This window comes from Musa acuminata, chromosome BXJ1-6 (genome assembly GCF_036884655.1).
Source record: "Musa acuminata AAA Group cultivar baxijiao chromosome BXJ1-6, Cavendish_Baxijiao_AAA, whole genome shotgun sequence".
Taxonomy (NCBI): Eukaryota; Viridiplantae; Streptophyta; class Magnoliopsida; order Zingiberales; family Musaceae; genus Musa; species Musa acuminata.
In genome coordinates, this window is record NC_088332.1 from 4,708,494 (window position 1) to 4,725,859 (window position 17,366).

At 44.2% G+C, this 17,366-nt stretch overlaps 5 protein-coding genes across 6 annotated transcripts; 4 read left to right on the forward strand and 1 right to left on the reverse strand.

The window, feature by feature from the left end:
* Positions 1-22: 22 nt before the first annotated feature.
* LOC135675754 (uncharacterized) lies at positions 23-4,419 on the forward strand. The gene is made up of 4 exons (XM_065186224.1): positions 23-155; positions 702-902; positions 1,553-2,254; positions 2,359-4,419. The coding sequence occupies exons 1-3, from the start codon at positions 45-47 to the stop codon at positions 1,586-1,588; spliced, it is 348 nt and encodes a 115-aa protein (XP_065042296.1). The 5' UTR covers positions 23-44; the 3' UTR covers positions 1,589-2,254; positions 2,359-4,419.
* On the forward strand, positions 2,389-10,688 carry LOC135675753 (coatomer subunit beta-1-like). 2 transcript variants are annotated; one of them, XM_065186223.1, is made up of 5 exons: positions 2,389-2,527; positions 4,500-6,773; positions 8,447-8,956; positions 9,922-10,007; positions 10,168-10,688. In XM_065186223.1, exons 2-5 carry the CDS (start codon positions 4,719-4,721, stop codon positions 10,370-10,372), a joined length of 2,856 nt encoding a protein of 951 aa, XP_065042295.1. In that variant the 5' UTR covers positions 2,389-2,527; positions 4,500-4,718; the 3' UTR covers positions 10,373-10,688. The 2 variants fall into 2 exon arrangements, with proteins under 2 accessions (XP_065042295.1, XP_065042294.1); XM_065186222.1 differs by lacking the exon at positions 2,389-2,527 and adding an exon at positions 4,079-4,219.
* On the forward strand, positions 3,565-4,239 carry LOC135677946 (B-box zinc finger protein 32-like). Its single transcript, XM_065190348.1, has one exon. The coding sequence runs from the start codon at positions 3,565-3,567 to the stop codon at positions 4,237-4,239; it is 675 nt and encodes a 224-aa protein (XP_065046420.1).
* Positions 10,689-14,051: 3,363 nt separating the features above from the next.
* LOC103988216 (WRKY transcription factor WRKY51) lies at positions 14,052-15,426 on the reverse strand. Its single transcript, XM_065186225.1, has 3 exons — positions 14,669-15,426; positions 14,432-14,557; positions 14,052-14,333 (listed from the first exon to the last, which is right to left on the reverse strand). Exons 1-3 carry the CDS (start codon positions 15,346-15,348, stop codon positions 14,165-14,167), a joined length of 975 nt encoding a protein of 324 aa, XP_065042297.1. The 5' UTR covers positions 15,349-15,426; the 3' UTR covers positions 14,052-14,164.
* A 1,151-nt stretch (positions 15,427-16,577) lies between these two features.
* LOC135677947 (U1 small nuclear ribonucleoprotein C-like) lies at positions 16,578-17,090 on the forward strand. The gene has a single exon (XM_065190349.1). It carries the CDS (start codon positions 16,578-16,580, stop codon positions 17,088-17,090), a length of 513 nt encoding a protein of 170 aa, XP_065046421.1.
* The last annotated feature ends 276 nt before the right edge of the window (positions 17,091-17,366 follow it).

Consider the following 17,366-nt stretch of genomic DNA (forward strand, 5'->3'; position numbering starts at 1 on the left):
TATATGTTGCTTCTACTTTCGATAAGCGAGCAAGTGGATCCGCCATGCCGACCTTGAACGTGAGCACGAACGTGCCGGTGGACGCGGTGGTCGCCTCCGACATCCTCAAGGACTGCACCAGAATCGTGGCCAAGATCATTGGCAAGCCTGAGTCCGTGAGAACTCCCATCTCAGTTTTCGTACCACCAGTTGTTCGATGAAATTCCTCTGACGGCGGACGTTCTTGATGCCTTCGTTTTGGTTTCGTGCATATATGCGATGTTGTTTGTGGTTATGTTGTAGTGGGAACACTGTTCACGGTGATGCAGTTTCCTTCATAGGTAGTCATGATTAGTTCGATTATTCGGGTGCACACTGAAGCTCTTATCGTGCCAAGTGGTGTGAATCATTGGTAGGCATATTGTGGAAAATTCTTTCGGTAGTAGCATTGTAGTCTTAGTGTTCCTAAAATTTATAGATGTTGCCTTTTCCCTTGTTTCTTAAGCTATTGACAAGTTGAAATGTTGCATGCTAAGATGCATTTCATATTTTTACTTATTGCAATCAACTTAAATTTTCTTGTTAATAGCAAGAATAGCAATGAAGATAGGTTTTCAGGTGGTATAGTGTTTTAGAGCAAGCAGCATTTCCTTTTACCTCACTTCTTTTTTGCCTTTGCAATGCATAATTCTGTCTATTCTTATTGTTTTTTGCAAGCTCAGTATGTGATGATTCTGATAAACGGAGGAGTTCCTATTGCATTTGCTGGAAGTGAAGAACCGGCAGCATACGGAGAAGTCATATCGATTGGTGGCCTTGGACCTAGTGTCAATGCAAAGCTAAGTTCTGCACTTGCTGAGATTCTTGAAGCAAAACTCTCAGTGGATAGTTCGAGGTTTTACATCAAGTTCTATGATGTACAGGTAAGCTACTGATTTGTGCTTCTTTGCTCAACTATTTTTGCTTACTTCTTTGTTGTTTCCTGGAATTGTTTTCTTTTATTTTTCCCATAAGCTTGCATTGAGATGCTCCCACAGAAAATACATCTTTTGCAAACTACATAATGGTTTTTGATAAACTGAGCTAGTTGTGAGTACAGAAAATGAGATTATATAGGAAATATGTGTTGATTGGAGAAATAAATAGGAGTTGCAAAATAAACAGTTGCAAGAAATATTGAAAGGTAAGAATACAAATCTTCTACGTGTATCAAAAGCATATTAAATGTTCTTGCAATGTGGACAGATAAGCATGGACGTGTTGGGAACAGTGAAAACATATTCACCTTCATTTGCCTAATGCTTCTGGTGAAAAATATTTACTGTGGATTATGTTCTCTTAAATGCCTATTTTTGTGTATATATTTTTTTTGTTAAACATCATGTTGGTCTGTTATATTTTTTTTAGTTTTTATTATAATGTTGCTTCCATATATATGATTATTTTGCCCATAAACTTATACACCGCTCAAGTACAATCTCCTAGTTTTTAGCCCAAAATTCAGAGTTGACTGTAATTTCTATATCTTAGTGGTTTAGTTCTGATTTATTATATTATTGTTTTTGTTTCACAGCGTTCCTTCTTTGGCTTCAATGGATCAACTTTTTGAACAATGGATAAGTCGTGGGTTCTACAATCAACTTTTAAGGATTATCAACATTCAAAGTGTTGTTAACATAGCCCTAGTTTACGCTGGCTCTGTATTTACTACTATACAATGTGGTAACCTGTTTAATTGCATTGTTTGTAATCTGGATATTATGATCTATATCAAACTGTGACCACTTCTTGCTTTCTTTTTTGATTTAAAATCTATTATATTAATTGAGCTTCCTCTCCCAAGTTCTGCGGCTTTTCCTAGTCAGCATTCCTCATAAATCTAACATGAAATCCTTCTGAATCTAATGAAGGCCTTCCATTCTCATATTTCAATATTATTTTCGGAAATTTCATATTTTTTAGCAGGGATTAATGTTTTATATGATAAATTTGGTGCCAACATTCTGTCTTATGACCATTTTAAAACACTCATTGCCAGTTGGTTAATTTTGTTCCTGTACCTTAGCAAGGCCTGCCATAAAAATACTAGTAATCATGGCAAGTGATGCCTTAGTTCTCCACTTGATCCTTCAAACTCAAGCTGCATGATCGAACAACTGATGAATGAATCAGAGGATGTCCGCTTTACTGTCATCGGAGAGTGGAGTTATTAGCTGTGAAAGCATGATTGTGTTGTCATTTGCTGACTACCACAAGTTTGCCTCTGTCATCATAGGTGTGTTTTCTTACAGAACTTAGACAAGAACCCTCTTTAATAACTCTAATGCCCATTCGTTTTGTACTGATATGAGTTTTATGGTCTGTCTGCTTGTGATAAAGAACTATCGAGTTGATGAGATCAAGAATCTGAATTACAGCCCTAATATCCACGAGTTTTGAACTCAACAAGAAGCTGGTGATCTGATGTCCTGCTTGTGGTTGAGCTGTCAAACTTCATTGGCAACAAGACCTGCCACCTGCTTTGAGCTGGCTCTTTCTTGAGCCTCAGGTATGTAACTAGAATCATGAATGTTATTGTGGTTGTGTTTGCCTAGTACTTGAGGCTGCAATTAGTTCAAAGTGGTTTTCCTGCCACCTCTTGTTTTTGCATACATGTCAAGGGCCATAGATTTGCCAAATCTATATATCTATGACAGCCTGATTCTGCTACTTGGTTGTTGAGAAATAGAGGAGGATTTCTTATCCAAACTATACTCTTCTACCATGATGTTGAGCTCCTCACTTTATATATACAAATTCTTGGGCCACAAGGTGTTTTAGTCTCACACAAGAGGCATAACTATGGCCACACAGGTGTGGCAATGCCTTCCAACTCCTTCCACCCCTCCGCCAAATAACCTGTCAGTGTTTGATTGATCTGTTTGCTTGACCAGTTCATATGTTGATCATGCTGCTTCTCTCTTGGAAGCTAAATCATATGAAAATTTTCTCTGTTTTTAGCTGTTTCTTGTTGACAAGCTAATGTTTAATTAGATGTCAATCATTAATTTCTGCAAATATAGATTAGAAATTTCCTGTTCTCAAATTTATTGATTGTGTGCATTTTTTTTTCTTCTCAAATATAGATTAGAAACATGGAGTTGGAAATTATACAGCTTTGGAATCTTCATCTCTATCCTCTCATTCTTTATTGTATTTTTCTGATAAGCCCTCACAGGATGTGCTCTGCCACCTCGGCAAAAGGAAGATTTGGTCCATATCTATGAAAAATCTAAATGTCTCAACCACAACTCTTAGAATCCCAAGGAAAAATGTAATTAGAGCACATCATTTGCATTTCATTTGTGGCCAAGAATGAACACAAATTGAGCGGTTGCGTCCAAAGGAATACTTGAATCAGAATCAATCAGCTGAAAGCAAAAGATTTCCTCCATTTATATTCCCCTGTCGTCATCATCTCATGGCTTAATAGCCACAATAAGAATAGTTAATTCGACGCCCCCCAAAATATCTCAGCCAACTCCACTGCTTGTAATTCTACTTTATAAGAAGGTGCTGCAAAGAGGCCATCTAGCGGCAGGAGGGATGAAGGCTGCGAGGTGGAGGGGCTGCGAGCTCTGCGGCGGTGCGGCCGCCGTGCACTGCGAGGCGGACGCGGCGTTCCTCTGCTGGGCATGCGACGCCCGCGTGCACGGCGCTAACTTCCTCGTCGCGCGCCACCTCCGGCGCGTCGCCTGCGCCGGGTGCGGCGCCCTCGACGAGGACCGCCTCCTCGCCGGCGCTGGGTCTCCTCCGGTCCGCTCCCTGTGCAGCGCCTGTGGCCCCGCTGGGTCCGGATTCTCTGACGACTCGGAATCGGTCTCCTGCATCTCCACCGCGGAGTCGATCGCGGCCGCGTCGGCCGGGCGGCGGGGGCAGGCGAGTGCGGAGGGGGTTCTGGCGAGAAGGGGCGGGCGTGCCGGTCTGGGGAGGCGGCGCGTCGCGGAAGCGGTGCCCGCTGCTGTGGGGCGTCTGAGAAGGGCGTGCCGGGGAACGGCGGAGACGCGCTCGAGGGTGAGCTTGGAGGCGGCGCCGTGGCTCGCCGCGAGGAGGCGCGGGTGGAGAGGGGGCGGCACGCGGGAGGAGGCGATGCTGAGGAGCTCCAGGGCGGCTTCGGGCGTGCCTGTGGAGCTCATCGTTCGAGCCTCGACTCGGCTCGCAGGTGCTGCGATGCGCGCCAGAGCCATGGCCATGGAAGAAGGTTGGGCTGAGTGCTATTAAAAGGCTTCCTTTCTCCTCCTCCTCTTTTACTTCCAGGCTTTGGTAAGTTGGAGGTCTGCAATGTTAGTAGAATATGTGGAGAAAAAGGAAGAAAAAACTGAGAAAGCCTATATAATTGTGGTCATGCTTTTAGTACCGCAAACAATAATGTATTCAACTGTGCATTATATGCTTGTTAGATGTGTGATAGCTTAATGATGCGATGAGTGAATTATATGCTTGGGCAGACCCGAACTCATCGATTTGTACGCTCGCTGCAGTTAGAACCCGAGTCCAATCCGAACGATTGCGGTGTAGTCTTTCGCCTCAATAAAAACGCAGTCTGAAGCGTTCCCCCCTCTTCGTCTACCTCCAAATCCCTCGACCCCCGTTCCAGATCTCGTACTCCTCCTTCGGATCCCTTCCAATTCCCTCACTATCTTCGATTCCCTGCCTGTTCTTCGATCCAGATCCAGGGTTCTTGCAAGAGGGGCGCCGAGATGGAGAAATCGTGCTCGATCCTGGTCCACTTCGACAAGGGCTCCCCGGCCATGGCGAACGAGATCAAGGAGGCCCTCGAGGGCAGCGACGTTGAGGCCAAGATCGATGCCATGAAGAAGGCCGTCATGCTCCTTGTCAACGGTGAGACGCTCCCCCAGATCTTCATCACCATCGTCCGCTATGTCCTCCCCTCCGACGATCACACCGTGCAGAAGTTGCTCCTCCTCTACCTGGAGATCATCGACAAGACCGACGCCCGCGGCCGCGTCCTCCCCGAGATGATCCTCATCTGCCAGAACCTCCGCAACAACCTGCAGCACGCCAACGAGTACATCCGCGGCGTCACCCTCCGGTTCCTCTGCCGCTTGTCCGAGCCAGAGATCCTGGAGCCGCTTGTCCCATCCGTCCTCGCCAATCTCGAGCACCGCCACCCCTTCGTCCGCCGCCACGCCCTCCTCGCCGTCGCAGCCATCCACCGCCTCCCCGGCCAGGCCGGTGAGCAGCTCCTTCCCGACGCCTCCGAGCTCGTCGAGAAGGTTCTCGCCTCCGAGCAGGACCCCTCCGCACGCCGCAACGCCTTCCTCATGCTTGCCACCTGCGCCCAGACGCGCGCCGTTGTGCACCTCCTCTCACAGGCAGACCACGTCCCCGAGTGGGGCGAACTCCTCCAAATGGCCGCCCTCGACCTCATCCGCAAGGTCTGCCGCTCCAACCCTTCCGAGAAGGGCAAGTATATCAAGATCATCATCTCCCTTCTCAATTCCCCGTCTGCTGCGGTCGTCTATGAGAGTGCCGGGACGCTTGTCTCATTGTCATCTGCCCCAACCGCCATCCGTGCAGCTGCCAACACCTACTGCCAGCTCCTCGTCTCACAGAGTGACAACAATGTGAAGCTCATTGTGCTCGACCGTCTCAACGAGCTCAAGTTGTTGCACAGGGAGATCATGGTGGAGATGATCATGGATGTTCTTCGTGCGCTTTCAAGCCCAAATCTTGACATCAGGCGTAAGACTCTCGACATTGCCCTCGATCTGATCACGTCCAGGAACGTTGATGAGGTGGTGCTCATGCTTAAGAAAGAGGTCGTCAAGACACAGAGCACTGAGCTTGAGAAGAATGGGGAATACCGGCAGATGCTGGTGCAGGCTATCCATTTGTGTGCAATCAAGTTCCCTGAGGTTGCTAGCACAGTTGTCCATCTGCTGATGGATTTCCTCGGTGATACCAATGTGGCTTCTTCTATTGATGTGATTCTCTTTGTTAGAGAGATAATTGAGGCTAACCCAAAGCTAAGGGTTTCCATTATCACCAGACTGCTCGACACATTTTATCAGATCTGCACTGCGAGAGTTTGCTCGTGTGCTCTTTGGATCATTGGTGAGTATTGCCTTTCACTCTCTGAGGTGGAGAGTGGGATCCAGACAATTAAGCAGTTCCTTGGAGATCTTCCCTTTTATGTTGCCACTGAGGATGGTGAAGCAGCAGATACTTCAAAGAAACCACAGCAGGTATCAACTGCCACTCTTTCTTCCAGACGGCCTGTGGTTTTGGCAGATGGGACTTATGCAACACAAAGTGCTGCATCTGAAACTGCTTTGTCTGCTCCAATGGTTCTTCCTGGATCTTTGGCTTCATCATTAAATTTGAGGTCATTGATTCTGTCTGGTGACTTCTTTGTGGGGGCAGTTGTTGCTTGCACCTTGACTAAGCTGGTTTTGAGATTGGAAGAGGTTCAGCCGTCAAAGGCTGAAGCAAATAAAGCATGCAGTGGGGCCTTGCTGATCATGACTTCCATATTGCAGTTGGGACAATCTTCATTTTTTCCACAGCCGATTGATAATGATTCTCATGACAGGATTGTCCTATGCATAAGATTGCTCTGCAACACTGGTGATGAGGTTAGGAAAATATGGTTGCAGTCATGCCGCCAGAGTTTTGCAAAGATGCTTGCAGAGAAGCAATTTCGAGAGGCTGAGGAGATTAAAGCGAAGGCACAGATTTCCCATGCACAACCTGATGATCTTATTGATTTCTACCATTTGAAGAATAGAAAGGTAAGGAGTACTGTTATCTTTCCGTTAATGGAGTTACCCAATCGGCAACTACTGAGCGCTTACATTAGTTCATTCTTTTGTTCTTCACACAATATAAATTTTTAATCATCATGAAACTGGTATTTATTTAGTGGTTCCCAAGAACTTCCTCTTGACGGGATTCTCTGACAATCCGACCATGACATGTTTCACTTCATGTATTAAATGTTTAAACATGAATGATGATTGCAAGGAACTAATGACAAATAATTGTATTGCTTTTAGCACAAAAAGAGTTCTAGTTTGATATTAGGGCATGGAAACTTTTGGTCTAAAAACTGCTAGTCAAGGACTTCAAAGAGAAAATTGTGGGTTTTTAAGTTTTCATTGAAACAGAATGGATTCATAGTTCCATTTTTTTGTATACCCATGTACTGTCATGTGAGCTTGGTATCGTTGTGACTTACATTGCAAATGTATTATTTAGCTTTTTAAGTCCCATTTTTTATTCTTTTATGTTCTATATATTATTCAGTGGCTAATTTGCTACCATCGGGACCTAAATGCTTGCTGATTGATACATGGATACTATTTGTGAAAATGCTACTGCTAAGGCTTTTTATAGAACCAGCATAACGTCGAAGGACAGTAAGTGACTATCCTCTTCCGAGTGGAGGAGATAAAGTTCAATGTTAATAAGTATCTCTTCTAGCTATTGTTGGCCTCAAAACACAAGCTAATTTCAGCAGAACTGTTGTCGAAAAATATAGACATTTTTGGTACTCATTAAGCCAATGTGTGTGAGTCATGTCATTTTTAGTGGATACTCATTTCAGTCATGTCAATTTTAGTGGATACTCATTTCAGTCATGTCATTTTTAGTGGATACTCATTTCAGTCATGTCATTTTGGTTGGTGTCCATATGATTCACAAAGTGGATACGGCTGCTTGCAATCAGATGGGAAAGAATAAATTCTTGGTCACATTAACGAGTTATTAACAATCATAGTTCCTTTATATTTATCATGTGGGCATATAGAAGCGTGACGTGCTTTTGATCTTTCAAATACTCATAAATTTCTTCATCCAAATCAGATAATTATTTATCAAGAAAAAAAGTTCTCAATTGTTGATTTGTTTTCTAGCTATTATTGTCATTGTTATGACTTATGAGTTTTATCTTCCTCTTTTTCTAAACTATTGTGCATCAATAGAACCGATCATACATTCTGTGGTCTTCCAGACTTGTCTTTTAAGAACATCTGTAGTTACATCTTTAGTTTTATAGATTTCTCATAGTCAAAACAAAACAAAAGGCAGCTGTCTCTGATACTTGGTTACATATGAGAATCAAGATGAGTTGACATATCTACATACTAATATTTCTTTGAATTGCTTTTTAGGTGACTCGTGATGATTGATAATATCGTTCCATATATACGAAGTTAAAACTTGATTTACAACTCTCTTTTCTCCTCACTGTCTCCAGTTTTACTTGAACTTGTATAACATGGCTTTTGTGAATTTTTTTGTTCATGTTGCTGCAGGATATTTTAATTGGGCTATATCTGAACAGCATCATAAGTGTTATTTGTCTGTTATTTTGATGCTATGTTGCATTAACTATTTTTAAGCTACTGCAGTCATAAAGAATTTCATTTCTATTAACCTCTTTTGGTGTTCAAATTTACAGGGTATGAGCCAGCTTGAGTTGGAGGATGAGGTTCAAGATGATCTGAAACGTGCAACTGGCGAATTTATGAGGGATGGAGATGATGCAAATAAGTTGAATCGAATTCTTCAACTCACTGGATTCAGTGATCCTGTGTATGCTGAGGCATTTGTCACAGTTCATCATTATGACATAGTTCTAGACGTCACAGTGATTAACCGAACAAAGGAAACACTTCAGAACCTGTGTTTGGAATTAGCAACCATGGGAGACCTCAAACTTGTTGACCGACCACAGAACTATACTCTCGCTCCAGAATCAAGCAAACAAATACGAGCTAATATAAAAGTCTCCTCAACAGAAACTGGTGTGATATTTGGTAATATTGTATATGAAACTTCAAATGTGCTCGAGAGAACTGTTGTTGTCCTCAATGATATTCACATTGATATCATGGACTACATATCTCCTGCTACCTGTGCTGATGTGACATTTAGGAATATGTGGGCAGAATTTGAGTGGGAAAATAAGGTATTCTTTCTTTTTCTTTCTTTTTTTTTTTGAAGTGTATATTACTGATTTCTAAAACATGTCTACAATCTACATGATTGACATAACATGGTATAAAGTTCACTAATTAGTGTCTGATATAGTGGAAACTGGAAACATGTATTTAACTAGTTGTTTAACAGATTATTATATCACAATAAAACTTATGCAATATGTACTTGCGCTCTATTTGTGTAAACAAATCTTGATATTACATCATAAATATCTGTGTTAGGGGATGCATTTCTAATAACTGATTATGTTGAGAATTTGGTAGCACACACATGTTAATTATATACAGCATTGATCAACTTTTTCTTAAAGCTGACTTGAAACCTTGATCTCTGCTGAGGCTATGATTGTGACATGATGGACAAGCTGAGTCTTCTAATCTTTGATATTTTATTTGTGTAACTTTGAGAGGCTATTCAACCCCTCAATATTAATTTCTTTATTTATTGTTCAATAATTTGACCATCATTGCTAAAGCAGCAGAGCAGTGACTTTGTTAAACGGTGTTGCTTTTTTGTATCCCTTTCTTCTCATTTTCCATTCATACATGAAATCGAGTTGAATATTTTTGTACTTTTAAGTAATTTGCAAGGAGGCACTTTTCCAGTTTCTGTTAATTGTTTGTTGTTCATTACTCTGCATGTGTGTTTAATCGAGTCTTTTGAGAATATGATTGATGATTTTTATTCCAAGGGATAGCATACTATGATTTTCACTTCTGGTTAAAATGATAATGAATGAGAGGACATATGTGTATCCCTCTTCTCAAGAACATGATGCATCATCTAATCCAAATCTCCTTGCATTTTTCATCAAATCTAATGCCCTATTTTTTTTCTGATGTCTTCTGCATAATCATGCCACCATGAGCACATTTTAGCACCGTTGAGAATCACTACCTACAAATTATCTTTACCTTTGTTACTGTGTTTCAGGTTGCGGTGAATTCTTTAATACAGGATGAGAAGGAATTTTTGAATCACATTATCAAGTCAACAAACATGAAGTGCCTCACACCACCGTGAGTCCTCAAGCCACTTAACTATTACTTTCCCCTGCATATATTTGTATAGAAAGAGCATCTGGTTATCATTGCATAGTCAGTTCTAGTGGAACCTTTTTTATCATCAGCATCGACCAATATCAGTCACCATGTTGTTCTTTGATGATATTGGTTTCAGCTCTGCGCTGGATGGGGAGTGTGGGTTTCTTGCTGCTAACCTCTACGCAAAGAGTGTCTTTGGAGAGGATGCTTTGGTCAATATAAGTGTTGAGAAGCAGACTGATGGGAAGCTGAGTGGTTATATTAGGATAAGGAGCAAGACACAAGGAATTGCTCTCAGTTTAGGAGACAAGATCACTCTCAAACAGAAGGGTGGAAATTAGGGACAATTACATCCATCATCTTCAATCCAAGACTTGCTACTGCAATTTTTCCTAGACGATGTTGCTGGTTCTTCCAGTGTGCTGTTCCAAGCCAGTTATAGTGTAATCAGGGCCAGCACTTGCGTTGGTGCTAGTTTTTAGTGCATGGATCCGGGAATTTGGTCCTGCTCTTTATGCAAAAGCTTCAAATTTTTTCTCCTCTATTTATTGTTTTCCTTCAGTGACCGAAAATGGTATATTGACTATTCATCATTTGTCAATTTTTTCTACATAATTCTATTTTTTTCCTACAGAATGCATACAGTTGCACGCTCTACGTCAATTAGTTACTGTATATGAATTATGAGCTGTGACATGATAGTGTGCTAGTCTTGATCCCATCTCCTAAGAGCATCTTCTGGAGTATCACTTTCACAAGTTATGATCTCCGTAAATTTTTTGCATTTGGGTTCTGATGTGTGATATGGAAGTTGATTTTCATGATTTGCGTGTCTGTATTTTTAATTTTTAATCCTTCAATTTCTTTGCACTCTACTATGATTGGGAGCTGTTGCAGGACTATTCTCGAGGTGTAGTATGGTCTGCAGGATGAAGATGCCACAGAGATAAAAAGACTGGAATCTCTCAGGTTAGTCTTTTATTAGTGAAGTATGATGCATTTGTTCATAACTATCCATCCATCAAGAAGGAATTACTTCTGATTACTTGCACGATTTGCACTCTTGAATCTGAAAATTAAGCACTCGCAACAATGGCGAAATTGTTGGATTTAAGGATTATGTAACTTGGGAGCACATTATATAATTCTTCCTGACATGGCTCGAATTTTTATTTTTATTTTTATTTATAGAGCTAGAGATTATATCTGACATTAGTTGAAGCAGCATGCACTAAATCATATTTTTTGAATGATATATCATATGAGTAGGAGTAGAAAAGTTCTTTTATTACTCGCTTTGAAGTACTTTAATTACCCTGAAGATTTTAAAGCGTTTCTGGTGCCTCAATCACGATGACTATATCATTTAATGTGCGTTATAGTTTTGTACTGCTTATAGATTTGCAGGTCTAATATAGCCATTTTCATTATTTCAGCTTGCAACAATTTGGATCTTAGCGTAATTTAGCATCTTGCTCGGTCCCCTTTCTGAAGAACAAATCTGCCTGCTAAAAACCTTCCTGTAAATTCCACAACCCTATATATATATTTTTAGCACACAACGAGGTGGCCTGCTTCCGTTGACACGCCCTTTGATTTATCTTTTTAGACCAAAATACTCTTTTGTGCACTAGTGATGCGTGTTTTTTCATTTATTGGATAAAATGTTCTGAAAACATTAAATACCATGTCAAGAGCACCGTGAGTTTGATGTAACTAACATTTATATCCCATGGGCAAAAGAGAAATTTTGGTAAGTTACAAGTAGTTCTTATTTTTCCTTTTTTTTTGATTGGAGGAGGGCAAATTAGATATTAGCCTATGTAGTTAGACAATTTTAATATCTAATGAATAAAAAGATAATTTTATGTTTTCGATGATGACGAATGACAATATTGCTTGGGGGTCACAAGGAACTATTGTGGATGAGAAGCAAGAGTTACGACGAAAGGTAAGGTGAAGGGAGAGGAGGAAGAGGATAACGTAGATGTCGATGCTCTATATCTGCGGCGACGTTACTCGATAGCTGCATCAGCATCGATGTAAATATAGAGCAACGAAATGATCACTCGGCATCTGCATCGGTGCTAACATAGATGAACACAGAGTATCGCTCGACATCTACGTCGACGCCGATAACGATGTGAGGAAAGGCAACGTTATTCGGCATCTACATCGATGTCGATGTAGTTAAAGAGCGTCGACATCTACATCGTTCTTTTCCTCCTCTCCCTTTACCTTACATCTCGTCGATATTTTTCCTCATCTACAATAACCACTCATGACCCGAAAGCGTAAACTGAGACGTTGAAATTATCTTTCTATTTATCATCTTCGTGCTTATATCGGTAAACCCAACGATATTAGGAGAAATAAAAATATATATTTCACTTTCATAATTATGACTTCAATATATAATTTTTAGGTCTATGAATCGAAATTCTAATCTAACTATAAATTATAATATTTAATTAGCCCACCCAAGAATGATAATTTTTGGGATGTGACTTGAACCAACAATTGCGTATAATGGTGTCTTAGTTCTGGTTCTCTTGACATCTACGTCTTTATATACGAATCATCTTCTCTTTTCTCATTTTTGGAGTCTTCCTTCGGTGGCAATGGCTTCTTTAGTTCATTGTGAGGATCGCTAAAATCTAAATTTGTGAAGCCCAACACAGTTCTAAGCACATACGGAAGGACAATAATAGGAGAGGAATAGTTTCGAGGACCATCGTTTTTGTTCCATAGGCATAGGTCACACATTAAATATCGAAGTGGACCACCCCCATGTGATGGGGTCACTGTGGCACCAAGAGTTCATGTTTTGGGACTTCTTATTATTATTGCCTAAGAGGTAAGTAAGCAAACAATTAAATAGTATTTCTTCGAGCTTTGCTACCAGAACAAGGTAAGGTTGATCCAGGCATCGATCTCCGGATTGACCAAACAAGCGGGTGGCAGAAATGGCAGCGACCCCAATCCCCACCATCAAACGACACCACACAATGTGTGTTCGTTCACCTTACCTTTGACTTGTCCATCATCAAACCACCCAATATTGCATGGGTTTCATCTGTCTCGTAGCACCCGTCTTTTGCTGTCACTATGGTCCCAGAATTATTCATCTGAATCCTGCACGAGACAGATCGCCAGTTGAAAGGCTCCAAGGAGGACTCTCTCTCTCTCTCACTCTCACTCGGTCACCACTACTACTCATGTCCACAGAATATATCTTTCTCTATATAATCGGTAACTTTAAGTCGAGCAAGCAGACCTAATTGATTATGACATAAATTTATATTTGCGTGCATTGTCACATGTGGACTAATCCATTCAGTAGGACAAGCCTACGAATCAAATGGACCAGCGGTGCACACGAATTCATGGATAATGCTAACATATAGACTTGATGGCATCCGTTGAAAACCCAAACCCATGTCCTCCACGTTAAAAAGGTAAGAGGTGGAGTGGGAAGTGGATTCTCTTCCACATCCTTCATCGTTATCGCTTCCCAACCGCCATCAAGTCTGTGGAGCATCCACTAGCAAATAAAGAGCACAGAGAACCATTTTTTTCTACAATTTAGGATGCCATCAAGTCCATAGTGGATCATAAATATGTATCCAAAGTTTACTGCTAATAGTTTAAGCCTAAATACTTTTGAGCTGATTTGCATGTAATAATTGTTTTGGTCTCTAAACTGTAGCAATAGGTGGATGAAAATTAAGTATCAAACCACTCCAACATGAAAGTGAACCTACTATGTATGTCATCCATCACCTACACCCCCCACAACCACTTGGTCACTGCAGCTTCTTCTTCTCCAGCCACATCCGAGACAGTTGACCTACCGCCATCAATAATTGCTGTTCCTGCACCTGGCTTCCCCATCTCCCACCCCACCACATGAAAGCCACACCACAATTGTACCAAGACAACGCTGATCTTATCAGTTGACACCAGTCAACGGAGACAGCGGGCCGCGCAGACCTTCTTCGCCCTCCCTCCACACACTCGGAGTCAAAATCTTTTTATATTTATAATATCTTAGTTAATATAAAAACATATTTTACATCATCAAAGGGAACAGTGAACGGCCGGGATTAGACCTAGGAAGGAGGAGGGCGACCTCAGATTGCGGCGGCGGCGGTGGCGGGCTTCGGCGAAGCGCCGGCGACGGTGGGGTTGTGGCGGTGCTCCGCCTCGTAGGTCACGATCAGCATCGAGGGGTCATCCGGCGCCCGCTCCACGTGCTTCCTCGCGGGGCAGCCTCGGACGGTACTGCATTTATAGTAGCCCCTGAAGGTAACGGAGGGTGGGGGAAAGACACAGCGTTAGATCGAATCACGACCGTCCGATGGTGATCGGAAGGACGGGGGAGGCGCAGGAATGGTTACCTAGGGTAAGGGGAACCCTTGATGGGCTTCTGCCCGTACTTGCGCCACGAGTACTCGTCGCCGGGGATATCGGCCACCTTGGAGCTGATCGCCGGCACGCGGATGGTCCGCTTAACCCGAGATTTCCTGCGTGATGAGAGGTTAAGAGTTAGATAAAGAGTCGGGAATAATTACGGCGTCGGTTTGCTTGAGTGCGAGGATGTAGGCGTTCGGATTTGCGATGGTCTCTTGTTTTACCTTTTCTTGGAGCAGTGGCAGCGGGAGCCGGGGACGGCGTACTTGCCGGCGACGTGATCGGAGTGGGCGTGGGTGTGCTCGTGGCCCCGCTGGTGGAGGGCGGACGAGAGAGGCGACTTTCCGACAACGATGGGCTGGGGGGGGAGGAGTAGAGAGGAGGTCCCGAGCCTGCCGTTCGACACGCTGCCGTCGCCAGTGACGGATGACACGAACGAAGACGTCGCCGACGACAACGACTTCGAGATACTGAAGCACCCCTTGTTGTACCGGCTCGGGGGTGACACCTCGCTTGCGGCGGTGGCGAAGATCGGTTTGGTGAAGTCCAGGGTTAGGGCCTGGGGAGTCGGCAACGGGAGGGGGTGGTCAGGGGGCTTGACCCGCAGCGGAACCGGGGCGAGGGTTAGTGTCTTCGACGCTGCGGGAAGCGACGGCCGACCCGGCGGGGGCGGGCCGGTCGGGCCGCGGCGGAAGCGGGCGTGGCCGGTGCGGTTGAGGATGGAGATCACCTTTTTGAACTTAGACACGGCGAGGTCGGCGATCTCGCGGCAGTCTTGCTGCTGCTGCTGCTGGTCGGAGAGGCGGAGGACGAGGTGCTCCATGGAGCGGATACCGGCAGCGGCCGCCTCCTGGATGGCGATCTGATCGTCCATCTTGCGGTACCCCATGAGATCGACGCCCATCGATGCCGATCCAAACCCCAGGTAGATCGGTTAGATTAGAAGGCGACGAGAGGCGAGGCGTTGCTTTATAAGTGGGAGTGAGAGTGGAAGCAGGGGCGAGTCAACGATGTTTCCACTCCGACGGCATTGATCTTTCGCTTTTCCTCGAGATGGGATCCAAATAGGCAAAACTATTCCCTCTCTGAAACAACCGAACCCGTCTATACCCGCGTGGATAGAAGATCGAGTCTTCTTCGGGACCCGCTCTCGTATAGGAGGTGAAAACGTGGGTATATGATTTCTCTGCAACGAGCTCTTCTTCCACGGAGTGGCTTGGGGAGACGCTTCAATTATGTGGGGCCTTCAAAAGAAAGGAAGCGATACTTTATCACCGATACCATGGCCTTTTCGGCTCCTCTCTTACCAGTGGACAGTTGAGGCGGGACCCGCGCCTGAATCCACCAAACGTCCAATCACAAGGCACGTTTATCCACGTGGGTATCTTAGTACGTAGGCAAAGAATTACGGGAAATAAAAAGCTGTTAGGGTACCACGATATCTTCTCTTCTTACGATCACGAGGTTTTATATTGCTCTCCACCGTCCGATCAGTAGACTTTTATGAAGCCTCCGTTTCTAATCACCCCGTTTTTTCCGGTCAAACATCTCTCTCATGTAATATCCAACTTATTTTAGTCGATCAAAGAAAGAAAACTACAACAAAAGTCAACAATTTACGTATCTTCAATTTCGAGAAAGAAAAATTTTAGTTAATTATTTTCCCCTTATTTTTTACTTGTTTTGACTTTTGTAAATCAGAAATATTTGTCAACGCAGTTTGTCAACTGTTGAGGAAGCCATTTATTATTCTGTTGAATTAAAGCAAAGAATTATTTCACTTGAACACGATATTTATACTACTCATCATCAATTTGAGTCCCGCCCCCCAAAAAACCCTAACCCTAGAGACCCGAATCGCGATCGGGGACGGAGAGCCATGTCGATGGCGAAGGGCTCGAAGATGCTGCAGTACATCAACTACGGGATGCGCGCCACGATCCAGACGGAGAGTCATGAACCTCGTCCTAGGCGACTGCGAGGAGTTCCGCAATCTTCCCCCCGTAAAGGGCGCCGCCGCTGCGCGGGGCAAGAAGCCTGGCTAGGAGCGGGAGGACCGCCGCATTCTCGGCCTCGTCCTCCTCCGCTGCAAGGAAGTTGTGTCCCCGACCGTCGAGGGTCCCCCGCCCCCCGATGAGTCCCGCGCTAAGGCCCACGCCGCCGCAGCTCTCGCTGGTCCCGGCATCTCAACCGCGCCTCTCGTCCAGGCCCAGCCCGGGCTCGCCGGGCCCACGTCCGCGGGCCCGCATCCGGGATGATGCAACCGCAAATATCGCGCTCGCCTGTGCCTCAGCTCTCGGCCCCGCCAATCTCTTATCCCAGGTCGTCCACCCGCCGGCGCCGGGGCAGATGCCGGGTTTCTCAGGCCAGCCCCCGTCAGTCGGCCAACGCCCACCAACGACTGTGCCGGTTCAGTTCGCTGCCAGTCCTGGGGCTGCTCCACCGCCGTTCCCGGTGCCGCCACAGATGCTGAGGGTCGCTCCGCCAGTGATGCGGTCTGGTATGCCTGCTTCACTGCCGCCAAGGCCAGGGATGCCACTGCCGCCAAGGCCAGGGATGCCACCACCGCCAGGTGGGCCGGTGCCTATGTTTGCTCTAGCAAGACCTGGAATGCCACCACCACCTCCGCCCCGAAATCAACAGTGATTGCCATGGTGTATCCTTGTTCTCTGTCTTGTTTCTCTGTTTTCTCTAACCTTGATCTGCATCAGCTTTCTGTGTGGGAGATCTTATCCAGAGCTTGGAATTACAATGTGCATGCTATATCAGGAGAACTGCTACAGAATTTGAGGTTCGACCTATTAACCTCTAGTTATGGTTTCATGTCTTTTTAACATCTATCTCAAATTTCTGGACTTTCATAAGACTAGTGTTTTTCTGTTGTCACTTTTGTAGTTCATCTGATGATTTTATAAAAAAAAT

Coding starts and splice junctions, on each gene's coding strand:
- LOC135675754 (XM_065186224.1), top strand. CDS start 45: ATGCCGACCTTGAACGTGAGCACGAACGTGCCGGTGGACGCGGTGGTC. Junction 156..701: donor TCATTGGCAAGCCTGAGTCC/GTGAGAACTCCC, acceptor TTGCAAGCTCAG/TATGTGATGATTCTGATAAA. Junction 903..1,552: donor TCAAGTTCTATGATGTACAG/GTAAGCTACTGA, acceptor TTTGTTTCACAG/CGTTCCTTCTTTGGCTTCAA.
- LOC135677946 (XM_065190348.1), top strand. CDS start 3,565: ATGAAGGCTGCGAGGTGGAGGGGCTGCGAGCTCTGCGGCGGTGCGGCC.
- LOC135675753 (XM_065186223.1), top strand. CDS start 4,719: ATGGAGAAATCGTGCTCGATCCTGGTCCACTTCGACAAGGGCTCCCCG. Junction 6,774..8,446: donor ACCATTTGAAGAATAGAAAG/GTAAGGAGTACT, acceptor TCAAATTTACAG/GGTATGAGCCAGCTTGAGTT. Junction 10,008..10,167: donor ATGAAGTGCCTCACACCACC/GTGAGTCCTCAA, acceptor TATTGGTTTCAG/CTCTGCGCTGGATGGGGAGT.
- LOC103988216 (XM_065186225.1), bottom strand. CDS start 15,348: ATGGGCGTCGATCTCATGGGGTACCGCAAGATGGACGATCAGATCGCC. Junction 14,558..14,668: donor TGCCACTGCTCCAAGAAAAG/GTAAAACAAGAG, acceptor CTCATCACGCAG/GAAATCTCGGGTTAAGCGGA. Junction 14,334..14,431: donor AAGGGTTCCCCTTACCCTAG/GTAACCATTCCT, acceptor CGTTACCTTCAG/GGGCTACTATAAATGCAGTA.
- LOC135677947 (XM_065190349.1), top strand. CDS start 16,578: ATGAGTCCCGCGCTAAGGCCCACGCCGCCGCAGCTCTCGCTGGTCCCG.